Source organism: Crinia signifera, chromosome 2 (assembly GCF_055691185.1).
Source record: "Crinia signifera chromosome 2, ASM5569118v1, whole genome shotgun sequence".
Lineage (NCBI taxonomy): Eukaryota > Metazoa > Chordata > Amphibia > Anura > Myobatrachidae > Crinia > Crinia signifera.
Genome location: NC_139218.1, coordinates 69841845 through 69864201, shown reverse-complemented (window position 1 = coordinate 69864201; position 22357 = coordinate 69841845). Strand labels below are relative to the sequence as shown.

General features: G+C 42.8%; 1 protein-coding gene across 13 annotated transcripts in view; it reads right to left on the bottom strand.

The window, feature by feature from the left end:
* Positions 1-22357, bottom strand: part of MYO18A (myosin XVIIIA) — a 315102-nt gene that overhangs the window by 137439 nt on the left and 155306 nt on the right. For all 13 annotated transcript variants that reach the window (XM_083172333.1, XM_083172334.1, XM_083172336.1 and 10 more), the window contains 5 exons: positions 11193-11334; positions 6732-6891; positions 5547-5733; positions 4581-4818; positions 946-1055 (listed from right to left, as the gene is read on the bottom strand). In XM_083172333.1, coding sequence (XP_083028459.1) covers positions 946-1055; positions 4581-4818; positions 5547-5733; positions 6732-6891; positions 11193-11334 — 837 coding nt within the window. The remainder of the gene's footprint in view (positions 1-945; positions 1056-4580; positions 4819-5546; positions 5734-6731; positions 6892-11192; positions 11335-22357) is intronic.

Genomic DNA, 22357 nt, shown 5'->3' with positions numbered 1-22357 from the left:
TATCTGGTAATCTTGCCCCCTTAATACCTGCAAATTGCGCGTCTCGCATTCCTGCAACTGTGAGAGAACAGGGGAGGCAGGGAGTATTTTATGTAGTGGGGCAGCGATGATGCCGCCCCTGCAGCGACGATGCCGCCCCTCCTGACTCAGCTAGTTATGGCCGTGTCAGTAATGTGTTTTGTTTCCTTGCTCTCCCTTCAAAGCAAAGACGCTACTTTTTTTCCCCAGATGCCAACAAGCTCATAGACCCTTTATTCACTCCTGACTTCTCTGAGACTTATTCTCTATAACTGCTACAATCCCGTTGACATTCTTAGGGGGGTATTCAATCTTCGGGTCACGGCAGACGAGCTTGCTCGCCTGCCGTGACCCAGTCCCGTTCTCGGTCAGCTCGACCGAGAACATGCAGGCGGGATTCAATGTCCCGCCTGCAGCGGGACGAGTTGCGGCCGGGAAGTGACGAGATGCAGCCGGCAGCTCGTCACTTCCCGGCTGTTCTCGGCAGAACGAGCCCAACAGCTAGAGATGTCGGGCTCGTTCTGCCAGGAAACCCTGTTCAATGCTGTCGGGGAAGACAGCATTGAATAGGGCCCGTCGAGCATCTCCCCCACGGGAGATGCTCGATGGCGATTGAATATACCCCTTAGTCTCTCAGTTGCGCCCAGTACCAAACATGGCCTACACAGCCCCATAATCTAACGTACACTTCTATACCCTCTATATGCCAAGGTTTTCTCCAGTTTTGGTAGTTCAGAGTAATTAGCTCTGTCTAGATTTTAGTCAGAATTACCTTTACTTTCTTCATAAAACCTGTGAAAGCCACCTGTGAGATGTGTATATACACTGCTAAATACATGACTAAAGGAAGAGCTATACATATATATATATATATATATATATATATATATATATACTGTATATATAAATATCTGTATTTGCACGTACCCGCTTCTCATCCATCACAATGTAATTGCGTCCATGCTTCTTGGTGAGGTGGGGAACCAGGACATCAAACCGACGCCGGAACTCGCAGAATGCCATATGATCAGGATAACCTGGGGAAAAGCAAAGCATTAGAATGGTGTTAAGTACAGTCTTGCTGGACCAGATTAATAGGACTGTTTTTAGTGAAATAATTGTATACACAGGTGTACATACATGTATGTATGTTCATGTGTTTCTGTAAGCACACATATATATTACATATAGTCTCGGAGTTCTGCCTTTTAATCACGCTGACGTTAAACACTGTTATCTATGCTGTTATCGCTGCCATTGTGTTAACCGCTCGCTCTGGTACGTGGCCCATTACCTTTTCCTTAAGTTGATTTTTACAGAAATAAAACTTTCTTATTGTGATAAACGCACTATGGAGCGCTCCCATTTGTTTTCGTATACACGTATACACATTAGTTCACGAAAAATAGACTAAAACCCAGCGATTTATTTCTATATATCAGGACTTAAGAGCTCACAATAGGCCTGATTCAGTGGCAGACACAGAAGCATCTATTGATGAATGCCTGTCTGCAGCTTCATGGAAATGCTGTTACAAAGTCCCTGCATGAGTACATCCGTGCATCCAAGGATTGAGATGGTCACTTACATCTTCCATAAGTACTTACTGTAATACAAACAGCATCCAAAACCCAACAGCCCTGTGGCATCTGTGTAGGTGACCACTTTCACCGTCATGCCTGAGACACTCCCATAACACACCCAATAAAATGAACCACCTCCATCCACCATCCAGGAATGTCCACTACATGCTCACTTCATCACTGCACATACTGTATACTTCTGACATCACATCTGCGACTCCACGCAATCGTGACATGTGCGCAGTACAAAATAGCTTTCTCAGCCAATCAGCAGCCACCTATGATTTGAATGTGTTTTTTTGCTTTCTCCTACCCCATGCCTGCGATTGATCGCATGTAAAAATGGCACATCAAGTGGACCCACTGTGCTCCTTAGGACAATTCAGACTAGTGTATGGGACCTTTAGTGTCACTTTATTTTTAAGATTCAAATGTCAGGAGGTGAGAAAACTGGACTTTACAATAAAAGGATGCGTCAGTATTATACAGATCTTTTTTTCTTACGGATTATTACCCTTACAAGTCTAAAAAATGGTTTTACTGACATGGAGAATGTGACAAGCCAGTGCACAGTCGGGGTCATGTTTGGGTGGCAGGATAGTGTCTGCAAACATATAATGAAAACAAACTGAAATGTGTGTATATGTGAGATTGAGGAGCTGAATGTAATTGTGTGTGTAATTAAATCAAGCACTGAACTGGTTATTGGAAAAGAAGCTTCTGCTCGCAATTGTTTGTGAATTCCACTTCAATTGACTGGCGAGACCTGGCCGCTTATGTTCTGTCTCTTAATCTGTCGTTCTCTATTGACTGATGCAGCATCCAGCGCCAACTCAGTAGGGAGCCTTTATTGATTCCGATGCTGGAGATGTGCATTGATTTTCCGGGAGGACCTGTTTGCTTATTTCAACTTTGTTGTAGTTTTATATATATTATTATTAATAATATTTACAAGCAACTTATCTAAATCCAGATGGTTATAATGATAAGTCAGCTAAAGAATCACGCTTCCCTATGCTCTCAGGAGAAGGAAGACTTGGAAAAGCATCATAAAGCAGACCGGTGCCATCAAAGTGATTAAACAGATGTACAAACATGGCAGAGGCGGATGGGATATTCTTAAGACATGGAATTTAGCAAAAGGCTCTGTTCTTCTAGTTAGGGGTGATTTTCATTTAATCAATCTACTTGTCCGCAACTGAAAAGCTGTGCATTTTGGGAGACAGTGACAAGTAAATTCAAGAGGACGGGAGGTTTCTTTTTTTTCTGCTCTGGATAATTACAACACATCTTTGTTTTGTATAATGATGACTGAGACTATATATACTATGCTTACATTTTATGTTTAAGTTAAGTTTAAAAAGTAGCAGAACTTTATCTCCATTGCATGATCAGTGAAGGTAAAGGTGAGATGTGCCAGAGCTCAGACATCTGAAACTTCTTTAAACTTAGCAACTGACTTGCAGTGTTCTTTCTAGTTAAAGGCAATATGAACTGTGGTCCTGATTCAGATGCCGCACCGGATCACCATCACCATGGTCCCAGCCCTTGGGCAGTCTGAGTAATCCATAGCTTACACAGACTGGCCGTTGGTACCTATCTGCCAGGTCCAGGAAGTCTGTATCTGACGACAGAGACCTTGGGCTTGGCACACGTACAAAACTGGAGCAACACACCCACGTTTAGTAGAACGGTCCCGGCTTATGCTTCCCGAACACCGGCTAAGAGTAGCCGTGCGAGCGATCACACAGGACCTGTTCTGCACATATGCAGACCCCAAACTATTGGGTTTTGTACATAAACTATCAGATTGGCGGTCAAATCTAAAATCAGGCACTATGGGCCAAATGTAATAGGGTGAGCGTTTCAGAAAGTGAGAGATTTTGGGAGTGTTTTCCCCCTTTTTTTAAAGCAGCAATTAATTACATGGTTGATTTTGCCATGTAATTGATCGCTGCTTTAAAAAACATGGGAAAACTCTCCCAAAATCTCTCACTTTCTGAAACTCTCACCCTATTACATTTGGCCCTATATGTCCATTAATGGAAATACAAGCAGTATAATTGACAATGATATCTCTGGAGCTCCCTGCGTTATATGATTCATTTAAACTACTGTATAAATGTTGTGATTGGAGCCACCCTGATGCACCAATAGAAAGCGAAGGTCTTTGTGTGTCGTATTGATTAGCCTTTATAAATGACCACTACATATGAGACAGTGGCGTAACTATACATTTTGTTCCCCACTGCCCAAAAAAAGTTTCTGCCTTGTTGCCAGTGGTTTCATATACTATTTCAGGGGATTCATGGCTGAAGATGTTTATTTTCACCCTATTTCCATGCAGGGCTAGACCTCATGGAATCTGCGTAAACACTGGCTGCAGATGGGCACAGCACGGCTCACCCACCAGTACAAACGGCTCTGCTGCTCGATATAGTTGGAGGGGAGTGTTGGATCTGAAGCAATATGCATTCTCATATTACTTACAACCTGCTGGTCTGTAGGATTACAATAACAATCAAAATAATATTCTATGCTACAGACACATTAATGCTAACAGGTTTTCTTGCAGTGGATAGTTGAATAGTTAAGAAGCCACTACGCAAGTGATCAGTTGTAATAGAAAATATTTCATGTCAGATAAGTGCTCTTTTAAACTTCTGAAGACAAGTATTTGGTAGTTTGGCCAGGAATGTTGTGGATAGTTTAGGTGTGTTATGGCACCTCAAAATTAAAGTTCCATGTGTGATCCAGGTAGAGAAGCATAGGTGAAGCTACTCAAACCCCTTTCACACACGGCCTATACGGCACAGATACAGGAATAACTCTGGTAATGACCAGGGTCACGGATAGTGGACACTTAACTCAGGTTGACCCTTCACACCGATACACAATCCGGGTTTATCCAGGACAAATGCTCACTGTTAAAGCGGCATTAGACGATTGGTATGACTGCTATGATTTACAGGTACTGACCTTGTCTATACATGCGTAGGGCATCTAGAAGCCTTGAACCTCGAATCTGAGAGCGTAAGAGAGGGACATCGACCTGCATAAGCTCTGCGTCACAACGCTCTCCTGACAAGTCTGACTCGCTGGAGCCAATTCGGGCGGCCGGTACCAGCCGTGTATCGCTGTTACATGACTCCGCTTTGGAGAGGAAGCAGTAGACAAAGTGAATTTTGGACTTCTTGATCGTATCAATAAGAGCATCCTAAAAAAGGAAACAAAGTGTAAGAACTGTATTACTAAAACGTAATGCGGTAGGATGTAACCAAATGTAACCAAAACTACAATGGTCATAATGTTCAGAGTATACTGATGTTTACATGTGGTGGCTGAGACATTTATAATGTCAGTCACCCTTTATATTTGTTTTCTAGTTTATGTTTTAGGCTTTATCATAATGTCTATAAAGAAGTGTCATCATCATAGGTGTGCGCACATTGAGTGTTAGGGGTGCACAGGCACCCCCAAATGCTGTGCCCACCCGTATGTACACCTCCCTGCCACTAGAAATACCTTTTACCAAAGACTTTTGCTTTTTAGAACGGTGTTCCATTAAAAGAAGCACCCATAAATGAATTGTGTGTTTTGCATTGTTAATTGCACTAGACATTGTCATATCACAACATACCTGCGTCATCCATACAAGTTTTTTACTTTATTTGCATGTACTGTTACACAGAGTAAGAGAGATGTTTTATATTGTAGTGAGTGCCAATAGATGTGGTAGACACGCCTGATTGGCAGTGTTAGACACACCCAATGGGCGGTGCTAGACATGCCCAATAGGTGGTGCCAGACACACCCCTTTGACGGTGCACCCCCTAATAAAATGTGCTGTGCACGCCTATGATCATCACTTATCATGCTTGTGTGAAACATTGTATAATATAGCTCAACTGTCCCTCTGATTCATTTCAATGAATGAAAGCTTACCACTTGTAGTTTAATTTGGATACATAGAGACTTCTTCTTCACAGCTGCCACGCCTGTAGTGAACGTCTTTCGCATGCTTGTGGCTCTGCGCAGAGCGAGCTGAGAACCCCCCTCTAGGCCAGCTACTGAACCTGATAAAACGGTCGCTGTGCCTGTTCTGCCAGCAAATAAGCTGCTAATTATTTTCCTGCCGGGAAGTAAAAGACACACTGTTTGAAATCTGGAACTTTAAATATTTGACCAGAGACACAATAGTATGCAAAAAGTTGGGAAGAGCATTTCATTGGCTTTTAAAGGGCCGCTAAGCACAAAATAGAAAGATCTTACAGGAAAAGAAAACACAGAAAACTCACAAATGTATAATTGATATCTCTCGCTACTGACTAACCTTGCATAAATCACATGATAAAAATAGCCTGAATGATATTTACTGGGTTTCAAACACTACATAAAATAAAAGACGGCCACATTCTCATTAGCCATCTGCGGCAGTCATTATATATTCAGCTAGAAGAGGTTCCAAGTGGCTTCCTGCAGCTTGCATACAGAAGAAAATCTTCCCCGTGGAACACAGATTTTATAGTCATTATTGAGCCTATACAAATTTTAGGAACATACTGTATAGGGGGAAATACTAAGGGGGTATTCAATTTGGGGTCACAACTGCCGAACTGTCCTGACAGCTGTGACCCTGGCCAAGTTTCATTTTGCTCGATAGCATATCGGCAGGCGGGATTCAATGTACTGCTTGGCGAAAACGGCCATGGATTCTCGAGATTCGGCCGTGATCGCAACAATTCACGGCCGTAATCAACTCATCGGGCCGGACCGCTTTCAAAGTCGGGCCCAATCTGTCTATCGGTCTCTTCAATGCTGTCGGGCTAGACAGCATTGAATAGGCGCTCGCTGCTGTTCCCCTGTCGGGAATAGCGTCGGGGATTGAATACCCCCCTATGATGGGAGTTATATTTCAGATGGGTTATTGCTATGGGCAACCAATCAGATACTATATATAATGTTCTAGGAGGTGCTAAATAAATAAGTAGATTCTGATTGGTTGCTCATAGACACATCCCATCTAAAATATAACTCCCACCTTAGTAAATTTTCCCCATAGAGAGATGCATGTTAATAGCAGCATTTTCATAGGAAATATCTTCAATTTGAAGTTTTCATTGATCTTACTTTTGGGAGTCCTGCAGCAAGGTGGCAGCGTTCTGTGATGCAGGATTCTGTTTGACGTAGTTTAACCACCCAGTAGCATCGTATTCCACCCAGTTAGTGCCATAGCTGTGTCCCAACAAGAAGTGATGTTCCTTATTGCTTCGGAGTAGTGGTTTTTTTCCTGTAAATAAGTAACAATTGACTGCAATATAGTTTAACGTTTGGTTCTGAAATATTGCCGAAAGCTTGCGATTTATTGCTACAGTACACAAAACCTTTTTTTTAAATCTTAAAAATATTGTTAACTGCAATACTATTTAGACTGTTTCTTTGGTGCATACACATATTGGATTTGTATTATATGAAATGTGTTATATACAATGACAGCAAACATAACAAAGTAAACTGTAAATATAAAACAAACAGAAAAAAAACACAACAAACATTTTAATGAGCATATGGTTGGATAAAACTTATGGAAATGTAAAAAAAAATAAGCTCTGCACACTCTGCCTCTTCCAGCAAGTTTGGAATTGGCAAAGTGACCCTAAACATTACTAATTCAATGGAGCAGACGGCAAAGAACTGAAAGTGTGACCTTGCAAGTTACATTGGACTGTGCCTTGCCATGCTACTGGGCCACAAGAACAAAGTTATAAAGACATATGTAATACATTCGGAGGAGCCAGCTAGGTCTTTGCAAGGGATATCACCCTCCTCCCTCACTAGCCTTGTAGATGAGATGTGTATCTAGGTTTGTGGCATACCAGCAGGGGTCAACTTATGTTCTGTAGATGCAACTAAAAGATTGTGGCTGGATGGAACTAAATGTGTCTTTAACGTATATATTTTTAGAAACCAGAAACTCACTTACAAAACAATTTGTGTGAATAGGAAAACCCATAAGCATTCTGGTCTTCATTACCCCCTCCTAACTACAGGTGTAAATGCTAGTTACACACTGAGGGGTAGATGTATGAAGCAGTGATAAGGGAGGAGGAGTGATAAAGTGCCTTGTACTTTAACACCGGCCAATCAGCTCCTAACTGACTGTTAAGTTACAGGATGGGTTTAAAAGGGGACAGTTATGAGCTGATTGGCCGGTAATAAAGTACCAAGCACGTTATCACTTCTCCTCCCTTATCACTGCTTCATACATCTACCCATGAATTTCAATTGTGGCCCTCTGACATGGATCGCCAGGGTTATATTCTTAATGCCAGCGGATAACCGATCCGACAGATAAATGTCACAGATAAGGGGTTGCCATATTGGTAAGTCTGTGGATCACCTCTAGTCTTACCCAAACTGGAATTAAGAGTGTGTACAGGTGGCGTGGTCGTGGGATAACCAATAAGAAGCTGCAAGCTCTATATTATGTCAGTTCAATGAAATTCCCCTCTCTGCAGCCATCTACATGTTGTGTCCTTACATATTTAGCTGGTACTACAACTGCATGCAGCAGCCATCCAGGGCTTTGGTGACAGGAAAAAGTTGTTTAACAACAATCGGCTGGTTCTGCAGCTGTAAGAGGTTTGCCATGCAGTGTCAACATCATCCTGTCAACATCATCCTGACTTGTGCGTGAGTCATTGGGTTAACCCGATTTAGGTCGACATGCATTGAGCCGACAGGCCTTGGGTCAACACCTAAAATAGGTCGACATGGCCAAGGTTGACCGGGTTGGAAGGTCAACGCAAGCATTTGGTCGACAATGGCAAGGTTAACAGCCAAAAGGTCTAAATGAGTTTTTCAAAGTGCACCACTTCCGCTCGCCATGCTTCGGGCATGGTGCTTCGCTGCGCTCGGCACTTTATTATAATCGAACTCCACATCCTAATGGATGGTAGGGAACTAAATACCGCCTGTTGCCACATGTCAGCTCCAAAAAAATAAATAAAAATGTGCGACCTTTTGACTATCGACCCAGCCATTGTCGACTTAATACCTGTGTTGACCTTCCAACCCTGACCTTAGCTATGTCGACCTATTTCAGGTGTCGGTACTTGTGGAGTATCACGGCTCCCATCGTATGGCATCGTATGCCATATGTAGTGGCATACGATGGCATACGATGCAATGTTTTATCGATTTTTGAGCATTTTTGCTCAAAAATCGTATGCCATCGCATGGCATCGTATGCCATATGTAGTGGCATACGATGGCATACGATGCAATACGATGTTTTACCGATTTTTGAGCATTTTAGCTCAAAAATCGTATGCGATCGCATCGCATGCCATACGATGGCATGCGATGCGATGGCACCCGATTTTGCACTGAAATGCATCAGAATGCATTGAAATGTGTATTAAAGTAGTGAAATGCCCCCAAATGCCATTTTTCATAGTGCACCACCCCCACTATCAACGTCAACCCGAAGCGTGGCGAGCGCAGTGAGCCCGCGAGGGGCGGCGGTACGCGTCCTACGACCTTTTCATACCCCCACTATCCACGTCGGCGTGGAGTTGAGAATAGAATAGTGTGGCGCTGCGCTTGCCACGCTTCGGGTTCACGTTGATAGTGGGGGTGGTGCACTATGAAAAATGGCATTTGGGGGCATTTCACAAGTTTAATACACATTTCAATGCATTCTGATGCATTTCAATGCAAAATCGGGTGCGATCGCATCGCATCGCATGCGATTTTTAGCATACGATCTGCATACGATGCAGGTCGTGGGGGCCGTGATACTCCACAAGTACCCAGGTGTCAACCTAAGACCTGTCAACCTTCAGTGGTTGACCCAATGCAGGTCAACCTTAATACGGTTGACCTAAATATACAGTGGAAGTACTGTACATAGCAACTTGTGATAAAGGGAGAGAAGGAGCAACGTTGCAAATCCTCCCCCCTCCCCTCCCCCCCAAAAAAGACAGTAAAATACTGTTTTAATCTTCATTGATCATCAGCTAATTGACATTTTATTTAATGATTAAAAAAAAATCTATAGTCTAATTGAAAAATCAATAAAGTCTGTATATTTACATTAGAGGAAAGGTTTCACTTTATGTTCATTTATAGGCTGAATGAGCTTTACCGTTAAGTTGTTTCCAAGCCAACCAGAAAGATTTAATGGTTAAAAATAGACTAAAAAAAAACAACAACATTTCACGTTTGCCGGTGTTAAGTACAGACACCTGCCTGAATTGCTGGAACTGATCATGTGTTTTAGAAAAATAATACACAGTCTGCTGAGGGCTTATAAATAGCTGAAGTACAACATTTCCAACTACAGAAAGGTGCTGACCAGAAACCATAATGACAATCACAGTAAGAAAATAGAATAGAACATAACCTCTGCGCACCTCTCGGCAGCCTGCTAACTCTTACAGAAAAGTGCACAGCAAAACACATGTTTAATAGCACAAGAAAAAAATGAGATGCACCAACAATAACAACTAAACAGGGGTAATACGTATATGTTAAGCATAGCTGATTTAGTGTCAAAAAACAAGTTCACTTTTGGTCATGTCCTTGCTATCGCTGTCTGCCATTTGTTGACAATGAGTGGGGTATTAAGCAGTGGAATGAGAACACAAAACATGGGGCTTCATAAGGTTTAGGTTGTATTGCTGAAATCAGACTGTGTATTAGCCAAACCCTCTGTTCTTAATCTGTACATATTCCCATTTCACAGTTAAATCCTATTAGATGCCGGACTGGTGGGTGAGTTGGGGCTATAATCCCGCAGAGGCACCACCAGTAGCATAGCTACTCACTCTTATTGCGCTCATTCTAACGGATTCTTGTACACACATGCGGCCGTGAACACACATCTGCGAGCCCAGAGGTACCACAAGTGAAGTATAGAACTGCACTTACTTGCACTTGTGGCTAATAGGATGACGCCTTAATTTTAGTTACATGTATTTATAATATTATACTGATTTTACAGTACAAATACTGTATGTCAGTTAATGCCCTATTCAAGTACAAAAGGTTAGAAAGATCAGTCACAATCTGTGTAATCAATGAAAAGAAATAATTCTAAACACATAAGCAAATTATCTTTTAGTATGAAAACAGTAGTGATGTGATAGCACACTGTGACCATGCTGTTAGTGATTGGCCTTGGTTTAGTGCAGTGGATCACAACCTCGGTCCTCAAGGACCCCCAACAGTGCACGTTTTCCAGGTCTCCGCACAGAATCACCTGTGAAATAATTATCTCCACCTGTGAATCTTTTAAAATGTGTCAGTGAATAATGAGTGCACCTGCCGGGTGACTGGAAAACGTGCACTGTTGGGGGTCCTTGAGTACCGAGGATGAGAACCACTGGTCTAGCACATTGTTTTCTGGAACAATCCAATCTTTCTTGAGTGCTTGTTGCTTGTTAAAAAGTCTTCAAAAATATCTAAGAATCCTGTACTACAGCTCATGATAAGAGGCCTTCTAGCTGCGGTATACCAGATATTGTGAAAGGCTACATTTTATAAAGAAAATATATTTTAAAAAATCAACCAGACCCTTTTTATTACCAGTTTCGTCTCCTTCCTGAGGCCCAAAGTAAGTAAAAAGCCGTTCCAAAAGGGTGTCTTCATTGCCACCAGGCTGCAAGGCTTCCTCCTCCAGCAACCACAGCAGACCTCTGGCCTCATCAGTCCTTGCAAGGGTCCTTACCTGAGATTAAAACCAAGGTCATTACCAACATGCAAGTCTTACTCTGTCAAACAACTGTTCCAAGCTATTCTTCATGTGCAAGGGTGTGCAAACACAAGGAATGAGACCTGCTAACAAACCCCCCATTAATCAGAGTAACAAGCCCCTCTGTCCCCATACCTCCGTAATCTCATTTCTCCCATCCTCCAGGCAGCTTTGCCTCTAATTGCTAGCCTGATTTTCTTGATGAAACAGTAAAGAAACGCCGAATAGAAAAAGGAATTGGAAAAAAAATAAAATAACAACAAGGCAGTTAAGTCAGCGGTGGTAATTCAAGGCCCTATTTTAAAAAGACGCTTAAAGAATGGAATCGATACTTAATGCTTGAGATAGTAAAAACACATTATATTTTAGTAAAACGTTTTAGCCTGGTTTCTTGGTTCTTCTGAAAATCCTATCTGGGTGTCTACAATGTAAAATTACAGCCTTCATTGTAGGACGATATAAAGACCGTTGATGCCCAGACACTGCTCCCATTCTCGCCTCAGTTTTACCAATTACGGCTTATAAAATAGACAGCTTTTGTCCATCTCCTTAGCAGATTTTTTCAGTAAATTCAATTATCATTTTCTTGATTTATATCTAAATGTGTATTTCAGAGCACAGAGCAAAAACAAAACAGCTAAAAGCTGTGGCAATGGATTTACTTTGCTCATATTAAACACCTATAAGGGGATATTCAATCTCCCACCGCCATTCCCGCCGGGGGAAATGTCGGCAGGGCCCTAATCAATGCTGTCTTCCCTGACAGCATTGAACAGGGATCTCCGCACAACGTGCCCGACTTCACAAGTAGCCGAGCATATTCTGCCGAGAACGGCCGGGAATTGACGAACTCCCAGCCGCAGCTTGCCGATTAACGTCCAATTCTCGTGGTCATGCCCCCTTTTCTGCGCTTGGCAGGCGGGACATTGAATCCCGCCTGCGGAATCAGCGTCGAGCAGGCAGAAAACGGGACAGGGTCATGGCTGTCAGGCCAGCCCGACAGTTGTGACCCCAAACCCTGAACTTAACATCTTAAAAGTCACTAGTAAAAAACATATACAATTCTACTAAAATAAAAAGTAGTTTTTATTAAGTTCTGCTCACCCAAGTTCTATCACCTTAACTCTTTGCTCCATGCTTACTGTCTGCCACTACCACATCTTTGTCACCCAACTTGCCTGCCCCTCCCCTTTAGAATGTAAGCTCTCACAAGCAGGGCCCTTTTCCCTCAGGAGCTTCCTTCTCTTACTGAAACCATCTTTGATGGCACCAAATCCTGCGGTTTTCTGTCATGCTGATACTTATTCCAGTGTTCTCTGCTGATGCAGCTATGTTTATGTACCCTGTACTTGTCCTCTATTGTATTCAGCTGTAAGTCACTGTTTTGCATCTTATGTACTCTGTAATTGGGAATTGCAGATCCCTTGTGGCGCAATATAAATAACCGATATTATTAAAGGACTGGCCCTTGTGGCGAATGTCAGCGGTGGAGCTATTCCACACTAAAAGGCTCTTTATTTATCCAACATAACTACATCTCTGACTTCCACCATGACGCATCTCTCAATGGAGCAGATGGATTAAGCCTTGAAATAGAGATAAAAGTGATGGTGATAGAGAGATAAGCGGGGGTGGTGATGGGGTAGAATTTAGTGTCTGAACTCCATATAAGGAAATTTTACTAGGGCTTATTTTCGGGGTAGGTCTTATTTTGGACCAGTGTCCAAAATGAAGGGTAAGGCTTAATTTCGGGGTAGGTCTTATTATCGGGGAAACACAGTGTATATGTATATATGTATATATATATATATATATATATATATATATATATAAAACACACATACACACACACACTAAGTATTTACTTCTGCAGATTCTCTAATGCTGGAATGTTTGTGGAACCGCTGTAGTTCAGCATATATTTGAAAGGTGTTAAAACTGAACTTTAGTAAATGTTTTGGACTTTTTCTTTCAAGTTTAATTCTAAAAGCAAAGAAGATAATTATTAGCACAGTATAAAGAGCAATAGTGTATTGTAAAAGTCTCCAATTTTCTTGATTTGTCCAGAGTAAGGACATAGGGCCCGAGTTAGAGTTGATCACTATTTGCAATCCGTTCGATCATCGAATGAATGTGCGTGCATGCATGAGCCAAAATGCAATCTCCTCGTATTTTAACTGACTGGAAGTCGGCGTTTTGGGTAGGCACCTATCGTTTTCTGGGAGTATCTGAAAACCCCCCAGGTGTGCCCAGGCATTTTAAAGGGAGGGTGTGTGACATCAGTGCTGGCCCCGATCATCCAGTCTCTGTGAAAGGGTCAAACTTACATTTGCGCATGGATGTGCGACAGGATATTTTCGCAATTCACTTGCAAATTTGCACAGGGCAGGTATTCGGGTCTGTCTAACTACTTGCAGTTATCTCCAACTTTGCAGATGAGTGATTAGGTCTGAATCAGGCCCATGGTTGCATACTGAATGCTAATGAGCACATAATATACATTAGGATGATGCCGCTGACGCCGATATTGGCGGTGGAGGGACTGGCATCGGCAAATGCATACACACTTGCCGATGCCGCACACGACGGAGGGAACAAAGGTCATGCTGCAGCTGCAGAATGGCCGTCGTTAAAGATGTCCTCCCTCGTGCAACATGCTTGGACGAGGGAGGGGGTACTCACTGGGCGATATTGTTCACAATATTGTTCAGAAAGCACTTTCTGAACGATATTGTTACCAATATCGTCTAGTGTGTATGGGCCTTAAAAAAATTTGGGCTTAAAACATTGCGAGAACATTTAATCCACCCAAAAATGGCGTTTGGCATGCCAAGAAGAATTATAGCCTAAAATAGATAAGGATCATAGGGTCAACACATGAAAAAGTTGACCCATGAAAAGTCGACCATATGGTGTTAACCTAGACACTGTTGAGCTATAATCCGGATCCAGTCCAGTACAGATTCTAATTGGCCTTCCTCCTGATGTGCAGCAGGCCGCAGAGCTGCAATCTCTTCCACTGTCGGTGACCCGCCTGCGTAACCCTGAACAACAGATGCGCTTGTCTGACACGGGACAGAATGAAGCACTATGGACTGGAGCAGCACAGGTCCGATAGACGTCATAAGCAGCTTAGCTAGATTGGGAGAACAGCACAACTGAGTATAATACCTTACCTAAATCTACATATAAAGTTATCCTATGGAAAAATCACCTTTAAAAATGGGCAATTAGAATATAGACTATGATACCATAAATGTCAAGTAAAATAATGATCACTAAAGATTACATAAACATAAAAACGAGGCTCCATGACCTTCAACCACAGGCCATTAAGAAGTAAAAGCAATTCACATCTTTATATTCATAGGAGCCAATAAATTTTCCATCTGGTTTCCAATAAAATGTGGGATGGAAATTAAAACCGCAATTCAGAGAGATAACTTTGGGGATATCATATTAATGGGTTATTTTCCAAGGTGACAGTTTATTTATTGCAAACAAACACACTGTCAACAAAGGGTTTATGCAGTCTTTTGTACAGGGATAAAACATTAGCGTGCATGAAAACAAAGGGTTAATCTGGTTTTATGCACTATACCAAAACTTGTTACCCAAGTAGATTTTATATCATTCACCCAGATCCATTGCTGTAATTTGGAGACCTGCAAATCTATGTGATTTGTACGTACTGTAATACTGACAGGTGAAGTAAGTTTAGTGAGATCTGCTTCTACTGCGGCTGGTACATTACTCTGGAACCAAATGCCAATTAGGAATCTTTTCTATATGATGCCATCTGAAGAACTTGGGCAGCTCCTGAGCCTATTGAGAATCCTCTCTGGAAACGATTACATTGTTGTTCTCTCTTTCTCAGATGAAAAATAGATCATTTGCTAAATATTTAACCATTTGGTGCTTGTCTTGTTTATCTTTACCCAGAGAGCAAGAACCGTCAAGCAATGGGGATACAGAAGATCATGGACCACTGAATACAGGCGGGAGTATGTATAGATTTGTCGACTCACTGCAGCCTTGCAAATGATGAAGTGTTTGAATTACATAAAAAAAACTGGTGTATATATACTGCACAGTTACTTTTCACTTAGAGCGATATAATTAAGTGTATTCCCACAATACGCCAGCCATGAGGCATGCTGGGAGGGATCTGTGACTACAAACATTCTATACTGTATATGCCTCACCCACGGGTAAAGCGATTCATTGAAATGAGTTGAGACACAAGGCTCAGCTCAGTGAAGTGTGTTGATTCAGTGACTCGGCTCTTGGGGCACTACTCATATAGGGGAAGATTCTCTAAAACTCGCCGCCCAGCTCCGCCCCCCATCGCAATCATAACTATCGCATATGTTCTAACATATGGGATAATTATATCAAAGGACAGCTCTTGCGTTAAGAGCTGTCCTTTGCGGTGAGAGTCGCCGGGTCCCAGCAGATCCCGGCGGCTCCCCCCTCCCTCCCACACCCGGCGCTGCTGCGCCGGGCTCTTCTCCTCCCTGCACACGGAAGAGGATCAGTGCAGGGAGGAGGTCACAGGTCCGGGCAGCACAGCTCTGTGCTGCCCGGACACAGGTGAGGGGGCGATGCGGGGCGGCGGGGGTCCGTGCGGGGTGGTGGTGGGTTCACGTTAGAAGCCCATTGGCTTCTATGGGGCATCGCCAGATTTCTCTGGCGATGCCCACCGCCGCGGTAACCCGGCGGGGGATGGTTAGAGCATCCCGAAATGCGGTAAAAACCCAGATAACGGGGTTTTTACCGCATTTTTACCTTAGAGAATCTCCCCCATAGAATTACAGGCACAGGGAGACAGTGCAGGGCTCACAGCACACTCAGGGAGTTGCAGAGGCTCAGTCACTCAGTGTGCTTGCAGACAGGAAGTAAGAGTGGCTGGGCTCATGACTCATATGGAATTACAGCAGGCACACAGAGAGACAGTGCAGGGCTCACGGCACATTTAGTGAGTTGCAGAGGCTCAGTCACTCAGTGTGCTGGCAGACAGGAAGTAAGACAGTGGCTGGGCTCACAACTCATTTGGAATTACAGGCACAGAGAGAGACAATGCACATTTAGTGAGTTGCAGAGGCTCAGTCCCTTGCTGCTGGGCATACAGTGCACTCTAGTCTACTCTGCACTGACTTGGACTCAAGTTCAACTCCTTGCTCCTGCTGAGCCAGTGACGACTCAGAGAGGAGGGTCTGAGCCTGGTTGCTATGCTATAATGCTATGCTACTTCTGCTGTCTCGACTCATGCAACAGTGAGTGTCTCGAATCATGAAGCCTGCATAATGATTCGCGACACTGAGTCGGGACAGTGATTCGCTCGCCATCTCTAATATTCCTGCTGCTGATCAGTGACTAGATCACAAGTACCCATTAAGCCTTTATAGAATTCCTGCATTTCTGATGTAATAATACCAGAAATAAAAGGGGAAAGCTGTCATTTTTCAATGTGTTTTAATACGTTTCACGCAGGGTGCCCTAAATTCTGGGAGCTTCAGAAAATGAATTGTAAAAAAAAGTCATATAAAAGTCAAGTTTCCATATTACATCACGAATTATAATGGTTGACATTGTGCGTTAACTTTTTTTTTAACTCACTGGAGAATACATTTTGTTATCAGCCATGCTTTGCACTAAGAATTTGCTTCGGTGCAATGTCCTTCAAAAGGTTTACAGTCAGGAAGTGAGGTGTGAATTGGAAAAATGTGCATTCCAAAAGTATCTTTAGCTGTGACACTAGCATGAAACATTTTTCATTATGCACATGTATCTGTGAGTGTTAAAAAAAAAGCTGTTATATTAAAAACTGTTTCTTTTTACCTTTCAAACTACCAATGTGGCGCATCTTTACACGTTTCAAATGGTTTTTCGTTTACAAAAAACTTGCAGTGAATAAAGTTTAACAAAACAAACACATTTAAGTTCGTCTTTGATCTTTAAATGACCAAACACGTTCAGTGCAGACTGTTGAGCAGATAAACTGCAGGATGTTGCTGTATCTTCCATCGCTGTTCAAACAGGTCACGGATACACTTCTGAGTGATGTAAAAATAAAGTGTTTCCCCTTGAAGGGAAATGCCATATTTGGAATCTTTCCTAACGTTCTCCTCTCATTAGAAGATTTATCTGCAGGCTGCCTGAGAATGAAAGAGAAGTTTACCTGACCTAGCTAATCTCCCCAGAGAACCAGCATTTCACAGAGTGCTTGTGTTCCAATGTCCTTGTGAAGGTGCATTTAAAACAGTCGCGTCTCTACTTCTATTGTTTCTTTTTAACAAGGGTTAAAGTAGCTCTTTATTTAGAGGCCTGACGGAATAAATACCATATAAATTAAATATAAGGAGAAGATGAATCATTTATGAAGCCACAACAGGCTCTCCTGGGTGAAAATGCTTTACTGCTCCCTGCCTCTACCTTGGCTGCGTAACCTGCCAGATCTAAGCATATGGGTATTTATGAACTGCTTTGAAATGCGGCTTCTTAAGAGCCTCAGCCACAGACATTTATTGTCAACGTTTTTATGAGTCATGCGGCTGCTGTCACATTCTATTAAACTTTGCAAGTATTTCTGTTACTTTTCCTATTAATGTGGATCTTAAGTTAAGCAAAGCAGCCGGGAGAGCAGGAAAAAAAAAAAGAACGTTCTCTAGAGCGCTTCTGAGAGTCAGAAAAATCCGCTCTGCCATTTCATGCCTAATAAAATGTCAAATCTCGATTTGATTGGATGAGGAAAGGCATTTGACATGATAATACTAAAAAACAATAAAAGCTGTCAAAAATATCCATTTTCTGTATACTTTAATGCTAAATCTATTTATGAAAGTAAAAAAATGGAAACCTATTTAAACACATTCAGTAATGTAACAAGATGCAACCCAGTTGTTAGGCATCATGACGCTGAAGACTCATCCCAGCGATCCGCCTGTTACTTTTTGGTGGCATCAGACATGAACTTTTTCAGCCACAAAGCATTCCACCAGCTCCAGTGGTGACACCCTGAAATGTATGGCGGAGGCTTCTCCTCTGTCACACGGAAGCAATTCATTGCAAGCTACATATTTAAAAAAGGAGAATTTAACTTTCTTATTCATGTGTCAGCTCAGGAGCTATTGAGCGCTATGATCAAACATCTTTCTAGCTGATAAAGCCATCCATAGGGCCTTAGGGCAAGAGGCTGATTTGTCTGATTTGGGAGCACCCCTGTTTTGCATATTTTCACACTACATACAGTATGCTCTTTAACCATACGCGAGCAAGTGCAAGCAATGTAGAACATTTCTATTACTCCGCTCCTGACTTAAGGGGCTGTAAAGTGGCTTACCCACATAGGCAATGTTTCGAGAGGGTGTGTGGATGAAGCCGTAGCCAAGCCAGAGATGGATGGCAGCATAAATAAATACATTCCTAGGTCCCTTTATTCTTTCAATATAAAAGCTATACAGAAGATTAAATTGACCTTCATCTGTGGATGTCTCCATATAGCCAATAACACTGACCAAAATGATTTCCTACACTGGCCTCTGTGTCTTCTGGACTCACCCACGATCAGGCCAGGAACACATCAAGGTGATATGTTCCCAGGCTGATGGACCTACATATTTAGCTGCCCGTACTAAACTTCACTGTATTGGTACGACAACACTATCTACCATACCATGCTGTATTCCTCAGCATAACATTGTACACGATTGTCTTATGGTTGGCCATGTTACACAACCAATCAAAAGATGATACGTATGCCCCGCAGCTTGTATCATGTCGATATGTTGTTCCAATTTAACTTGAAACAACATATCATGCAGAGTTGTCCTGATGTGTCCCGGCTTTACTTCTCCAAAGCCAATATGCTCTCTCCTGCACCCTCTTACATCTACCTTTGGTCTGGCCTCATTTTATCTCTGATAATCACCTGTCATACATGACTGCTCATGTGTGGTTACACTCTCATGGAATTATGGAACACTCTACTACACCCAATCAGATTGTGCCTTCAAACATGGCTATTCTGATGAGTTTGTTATATGTGCAGTCCAGGGGGGGGGGGGGGGGGGTAGAGAAGATTGAGCATGATAACCAATCAGCTTATCAGCTTATATAAAAATTTTTAGAATGTACTAGAATCTGATTAGTTGCTATGGACAACTTCTCTTTTTCAAATACTTGAAACATTTCCTTTATAATCACCAAGTGTCTGTTCATACAGATAATATGAGGATCTGTGCTAAACAATGTATTCAGGAGGTTGGGGACTTTCAAAAGGTTTCCCAAAACAGGAATTGAATTCCTTATGGAATGTATATAAATTTCCTATATATAAGGAACTTCCCTTTTACACAAACTAAGGTGATTTCAAGTGTAAATTTATGCTTTGCCTCTTTCAGCAGTAATACATATTAAATCATCTGTCCAATGCATTACAATAGAAGATTACCTGAAGGCTAAAAAAAGGGGCGGCCTAGATGGGCCAAATGGTTCTTATCTGCCGTCAAATTCTATGTTTCTATGTAAGCCAGTAGAACACCTTATGCTGAGCTCGGTTAAATGGGTGGGGTATAACGTGCCGACAGGTAGGATTCCGACAGTCAGTCCGACGTCGGAATCCTGACTGCCGGAACTCAGACAGGTGGCGAGCGCAATGAAGCCCCTTGTGGGCTCAATGGCTCACTGTACTTGCCACTTATTCCATTCTTCAGGTGCCCACACACTAGAAAGATCTGCGATCATAAGATGTGCGCATAAATTAGCCTTCAAATCTTTTGTCCGATCTGGACAAAAGATTTCAGGCAAGCGCACATCTTTACCAAAGATTTTTCTTAAGATCCCGTGTGCGTTCCTATGGATCTTTTATTAACTCTTCTGATCTTTTGTGCAGCACGTAAGATCAGAAGATTTAGCAAAAGATCCACGGGAGCGAGCATCGGCCGATTTTCGACCGATTATCGGTAAATATCGGCTGATATATCGGCCGATTTATCGAAAATCGGCCAATCGGCCCAAAAATCGTTCTAGTGTGTGGGCACCTTTCCTCTATGGTAGTCATGGACGGGATTCTGACTCTCGGGATTCCGACGTCGGTGTCAGAATCCCGACTGTCAGCAGGTCATCCGGCACCTTGTGAGCAAACATCCATCTTTAGATGACACATAAGCACAGTTACTAAACATAGGGAACAGGTATAGGTCCCAAGCATTCGGAATACTATCCTCTACTCCAATACAGATCATACCATCACATGGATGCTATAGTAAGTACTGCTTTACATCACTTACCACTAGAGATGTGCAGGTTCACATTTACTAATCGCAAAAACTGCATCTAATTGGCTATCAACTCCAGTTTTTTGGATAGCCAATAAGATCAATCCAAACTTGTGCTACTGTAGCTTAGCAAAAAAGGACCGAGTAAAACCGAACTCACACATCTCTACTTACCACGGAGTCAGCAACTTGTACGTGCGCAAAGAAAGCAACATTTTTGTATATTTACCAAAAATAGTTTAAAAAATTGCACTTCACAATATACTGTAGTTTCAAATAATATATACTGTACTGTTTAATATTAGCTCAGTTCTGGACTTTTCTGACACTACATAGTATTGTACACACACTCACCTTTGTTCCAGCTTCAGGTGCCCAACACAACAACACATCAAAATACTGCAAACATGTATAAATTGTAAAAAATATTGGTACTTGTTTCCTAGCACGGCCACATATCTTATGGATCGTGTACCTTTAGTTAAGGTACACGATCCATAAGATGGACCCGATTTCCTTTGAAATCAGGTCCATTTGGCCGGCTAGGACAAAATATCGGGGGCATCGCGTCGGTCGGGACCGTTAACAATGGTCCCGACGCGACCGACGCGATGCCCGCGCTTTCCCCATAGGATTCAATGTTAAAAAATATTTTAACATTGAAATCGTGTCGGGAAAGGTAAAATATCGGGGGCATCGCGTCGGTCAGGACCATTAACATAGGTCCCGACGCGATGCCCCTGATTTTTACATAGGCTTCAATGTTAAAAGATTTTTTAACATTGAAATCCTGAAAAAATGTGAAAAATGTGAAATGGGCCAATATGACCCATTTCACATTTTAGATGTCCCCGTCGTCACCCCACGATAGACGCCAACCCGAAGCGTGGCGAGCGCAGCGAGCCCGCGAGGGGCGGCGGTGCGCGTCCTCCGACCTTTTCATTCCCCTACTATCCACGTTGGCGTGGAGTTGAGAATAGAATAGTGTGGCGAGCGCAGCGAGCCCGAAGCGTGGCGAGCGCAGCGAGCCCCGCGAGGGGACGCGGATACCTTCACAGTTATACGCGTCCCCTCGCGGGCTTCACAGGTGTGCGTGGCGACGCGGACACCTGTGAAGTCCGCGAAGGGACGCGTTTACCTGTGAAGGTATCCGCGTCCGCTCGCCACGCTTCGGGCTCGGTGGCTCGCTGCGCTCGCCACACTATTCTATTCTCAACTCCACGCCGACGTGGATAGTAGGGGAATGAAAAGGTCGGAGGACGCGCACCGCCGCCCCTCGCGGGCTCGCTGCGCTCTCCACGCTTCGGGTTGGCGTCTATCGTGGGGTGGGGTGTACGCGGTGACATTTGGGGGGGTTGGGAATATTTTACATTGAATCCAATGTAAAATCGGGTCCCAGGGACCCGATTTACATTTGATTTAAAAAAAAAAATCGGGTCCAAAATCGGTCGGTCGCGACGATCGCATCGCATGCGACCAAATCGCATGCGATGGACCCGATTTTTCCGACAAGACCACCCCGATGTAAATCGGTGTGGCCGTGCTAGGAAACAAGTACCAAAATATTAACTGGATTTAGGAAAGGTGTAGTTGTTTGTTTTAGGTTGCAAACATTTTGCGTGACAACGTAGTTTGTTTTACGGTCTAATAAATTAATACCGGTTGATTGCCAAACTGCAGTTGTTAATTCTGCAGCTTTATGTACTTAGCCTAGATAGCTT